This window comes from Gekko japonicus, unplaced genomic scaffold, assembly GCF_001447785.1.
Source record: "Gekko japonicus isolate JY-2015 unplaced genomic scaffold, Gekko_japonicus_V1.1 scaffold42, whole genome shotgun sequence".
Classification (NCBI taxonomy): domain Eukaryota; kingdom Metazoa; phylum Chordata; class Lepidosauria; order Squamata; family Gekkonidae; genus Gekko; species Gekko japonicus.
This window is the reverse complement of record NW_015165831.1, coordinates 62442-67275: the sequence shown is the minus strand read 5'-3', so window position 1 is coordinate 67275 and position 4834 is coordinate 62442. Positions and strand designations below refer to the sequence as shown.

At 41.5% G+C, this 4834-nt stretch overlaps 1 protein-coding gene across 1 annotated transcript in view; it reads right to left on the bottom strand.

The window, feature by feature from the left end:
• The window catches only part of RTKN2 (rhotekin 2), a gene marked incomplete at its 5' end in the record, with an annotated part of 51799 nt that overhangs the window by 5809 nt on the left and 41156 nt on the right, over nt 1-4834 (bottom strand). Inside the window, one exon of the mRNA XM_015410784.1 lies at nt 1100-1265. Coding sequence (XP_015266270.1) covers nt 1100-1265 — 166 coding nt within the window. The remainder of the gene's footprint in view (nt 1-1099; nt 1266-4834) is intronic.

The window sequence follows — 4834 nt, the reverse complement described above, 5'->3', positions numbered from 1 at the left end:
GCCACTCCACCTCCCAAGACTGCTCCAGGTGCTCCGGCCTGAGGGCTGCTGGGGCTTCCCACAGTTTGGCCCCATTTTATCCTATGAGCCATTGAAGTCAATGGCAAAAACATAGGGTATATTCTGGGGGCTGGAGGGGAGGGGGTTTGAGGGAGAGGCTCCAAAATCGCAGGGTAGCTGCTGGAGCCTCTCCCCAAGATACCCACCATGTTTAAGGAACATTGAACCAGGGGGTCCAATTCTACAGGCCCCCAAACAGGTTGCCCCATCCCCTCCATTGTTCTCTATGGTGGGAAAAAGTTACTTTTTCCCCACCATAGAGAACAATGGAGGGAATAGGCCATCAGCGCCTACAGCGGAAGAGCCACACTCAAGGGACCAAAGAGCCGCATGTGGCTCTAGAGCCACAGTTTGCCTACCACCGACATAGGTGCACACAAAAAGGGCTGGGTGTTCTAGAGACAGCAGTGCTATTTGCCAGGTGGTCTTTGAATAGCCTGTAGAAGACTGGAGGTTTGCTCTGAGGGCTGCCTTTATGCCACCTGAAAATGGAGAGCCTTTTCCAGAGCTATGGCTTCCCTCTGTGTTTCAGAACCAGGGGTGCCTTCCTTGGCCTGGGTCTGTGGGTCTCTGGTTCAGGTTAGAAAGTGGGGTGCCCCTGCTGTTGGGGATACCCTAGAGTAAGGCAGTGCCTCTAAACCACAAAACACTGATTTATTGTATTACCAATAACTACGTTGGGGGAAGAAGTGGGCAATTGAAACAAAACACAGAGAGGCTCTGCTAAGCAGTCCAATAAGATGTGTAATAAATAAATAAATCCCTTCATTTTATTACACGTTACCAAAACATTCCATAATGAATAGTTTCCTTCTAGGCCCCCACAACATTAAGAGCACAATGGAATCCGGATAGGGGAAAGTTTAAATGTTTCTTGCTCTTCCCTTGCGGAACATGTCAGCTAATGTAATAGGAAAATGAGAATTTTTCCTCCTCCTGGCAAATGGCAAGCTTGTTATGCTCTGCCAGCTCAAAATGTGCAGCACATTCTTTGAACTTGCATAGGTGTCCCTGCACAAAAGCAGACATAGCTACTTACTGAAATCATAGAAGTGTTGCCAAAAAGCTTCTGTCCACTTAGAAAGGTCTTCCTGGCTTTCAGCTGCAAAAATGTGAGTCATGCCTTCCCCAGCCTCAGGGTTGAGAATACAAAATTTTTTGGCTTTCTTATGGCTATCTTTATCCACAGCACAAATTCTGGTTTCCTAGACATTAAAAAATATATAGAAAGTGAAATAATGCATACTCCTGAATGACTAAACGCAAAGGTCTGAAGTTACTCAACAGTTGTCAACCAGGCAGCTTTCCAATCCAAAGATTTTTATTTTTAAGGTACTTATGTCATTAATTCAGTTTTACAGGCATAACAAGACTAAAACAATAGTACATTTCCATTACATACATACAATGAAACTCATTATAAGTAACTTGAATCTAAAGCAGAGGTGAAAAAACAATTTTGATGCCACTGCATAGAATTGCTTTTAGAGAATGGAGGCATGTCTCATATCCTAGAGTTATAAGCATAGGGTAACAGAAATAACTCACTGCCAATTTAAGTGCTATATGCTTTTGAACTATATTACAATATACAGGCAAACTTTCTCAAGAAACGAGATCATGTTTCTCTTCTATTCACTGGCATGTTCTTGAAGTACTCTTCCAGATCCCATACTTTTTAAGAACACTGAAATAGGCTTAATGGTCTGGATTGGCCTCAATTGTTGTTTTAATCATACGTGGGAACAAGTGGAAAAAAACGAAGTCTTCTAAAAGTGTCTATAAATATTCCTGGATTGTTGCCTCCAAATTTCTTGTCACTTTCAAAAAGCCATTAACCAATTATTGGTTTAAAACAAACATTTTAGCATCCTTTGCTTTCATCACTTTAAACTCCACAGCTATCTGTTAAAAATGAAGATGCAATAACAATGAATAAAGCAGGTATTTTGGGGAGAGCCTATAGCTCGGTGGTAGGTTAAGTGCTTGGCATTCCAAAGGTCTCAGGTTCAGTTCCCAGCATCTCCAGCTAAAAGGATCATGTGGTAGGAGAGCCACTACCAGTGTGAGTAGACAGGACTGACCTTACTGAGCCAAGGGTCCGGTTCAGTATTCCCTCTAAGCTGAGTTAGTGTCAGCTAGTTCACGGCTTTTTAGCCTCCAGCTCACACATTTTTGTCTTAGCTCAGGAAGGATTGCTCCAGAGCAAACTAATTTATACAGTAGCCAAATTGCTTGCTCACAACTTTAATGCCAGTAGCTCACAAAGTAGAATTTTTGCTCACAAGACTCCACAGCTTAGAGGGAGCATCGATCACAAGAGGTACATAAATGGCTTATGCCAACTCAAATTGCCATAAAGCTGTCCTTCAGGAAACACTGGTGCTCTGAATGATTCAGTAACTTCAGGTCTTAAATTGTGGATTGTTAACTGAATGTAAATGTTGCCCTAGCTATAAGGGAGCCACTTCACTGTGAGCTGCTCCCCTACATCTTAAAACAGTGCTTATGTGACCCAGCTGTGGATAAGGGACAGTATATGGACCCTGCCCACTTCATCTGTCTAATTGGCGTGTAATCTGCCAATTACGTGATCACTGCTCACCCTTGGTCTGGTCACCTAAGCACATGGGTCCTGCCCACGATCTCTACTCTGTGGGGAGAGCCCTCACACAGTTATGCATGTCCAACGTACCATTAATGTCACTGCAGGTGAGCTGAACAGGACTGCAGCCTAATCTTTACCATGCCTGTATCGAAATACCTGACCACTCGCCTTATCCAACAGTTATAATAATCGAGAATAAAAATAAACCATCATCTTGCTCGGCACAGTGAGATGGTCATTAAATCCATCTCTGCTACAAGCCAAAAATCTACCAATAACAGAGACAGGAGGCTTCTCATTTAATCCCATTTCACTTCAAGCATGTACCGCCTTTTCTTCTGCACGTCAACTCACATCAGCAATGATTAAATATGTAACTATAAAAAGTAAGTTACATATATTGTCATGGGGGAAAAAACCCTTAGGGCTGACACTCTTTGAAAATCTGCAAAGCATTCTTGAGAGGGTACATTTTTAAGGAGGCATTACCAGAGGAACTGCTTGAAATACAAACACAGCTGTTTGTAGCATATCTGATGAATTTGCTCATTTAATTTTTTTTCCATTCTAAAAATAGAAGATTAAGTAATTCATCCATAAATGCTGTGTCCTATTAATGCAGGTAACCATAGATACCAGTATAAAATTAAGTCAAATAGATTTACATTTGACAGGTTAGAACTTCAAGCCACCCGGTGACATAGTGCATTTAATGTTTGCTATGTATCTTGTGCCACAAATGCATTTATGAGACAAAAGAGATGCTCAGGCAAGAGACATTTTATACCTCATTTGATTATTTAAGCGATAGAAGACGCTAACTTCAGCAGTAATAGGTTGATATGCTTCTGAAGCAGTTATACATTATGCAACAGATGGAACGTAGCCAAGGAACTGCATATTAAACGTGCTATTTAAAGTGCCCACAACCTCTAAAGCACAATACACAGATTTGCTGCTAAAGCTAGGTGTCTGCCTCCCCCCATCTCTGGATAAAACACTCTCCCCACCTTTGAGCACTTGATATTGAGCTTTCTTGGACTGATTTTGGACACCAGGCCTTTTAGGGAGTTTAGCAGTACAATAACTACACAACTTATTCGATCCTTGGATTAAAGTTTTTTCTAAAAGTTCATCCATTTTCTGGTTTGAAGTCCTACACACCAGTTCCCCATGGCTTCTACATCAGCTGCTCCAAGGACATTTGGACACAGGAATTGCATAGATGGACCAAGTGCATCTGCAATTTGCCCCCCCCCCCCCGTTGCAGCTCTTGTACTCCAATAATCTCAGCACAGGGCAAGAAGAGGCCATGAAAGCAGCTGCTGCATCAGCCAACTAGCCTGAAAATGGCCTTACAGTATCCTGCTGGATGCAAGAAGGTGTGTGTGGATTTGGGCCTAAACCCAGTTATGCATTGCAGTTCTCTCTCTCTGACAGCATATAAGAAAAGGCTTTCTTTGCATTCACTGTAACAAAAATGTAAAGCTAAGATGCCAAAAAACAGCAAATATAAAAATCATGGTATGGTATATGACTGCATTCTGGCAATTGATTACACAATGTTCATTTTAACATGTTACTTGTTAAGAATTATATATTTTTAGCCTTTGGCTAAATGCAACAGCTAAATAACTGAACAGTGCAACTGTATGCATCTTTAGTCCAAAAGAAGTCCCAGTTTATTCAGTGGGGCTTACTCCTAGATAAGTGTGCACTGGATTGCAGCCTGAATCTAAGTACTGATGGCATTAAGAAAGTTCATTACAATTGGTTTTGGGTAAATCTACAAAGTTGCACCAATTTTTTTTTTTTTTTAAATGTCAGGGCCTTTAAAAAGTGGAAGTTCATAACATTATTTTACAGCTGCTGTGACATATTACAACATGCACCAAGATTGTTTTCAAGCATTCAAATATATGAAAGCCTGGACTGCTCACTACCTTTCCCATGAGGCACAGAAGCAGAGGGAGAACATTTGCATTGGTTGTACGTTTGATGTATAAGACATACCCCCATATGCTCTGCAAAACATTTTTTCTTATAAGAGTGATCCAAGACCAGACCGCTAGGCTGGAAACTCAGGTAGGTGGATTCCAATGCCTCTTTGGACACTAGAAAACTGACCAAAAACAGGTTGCTTACCTGTAACTGATGATCTTCGAG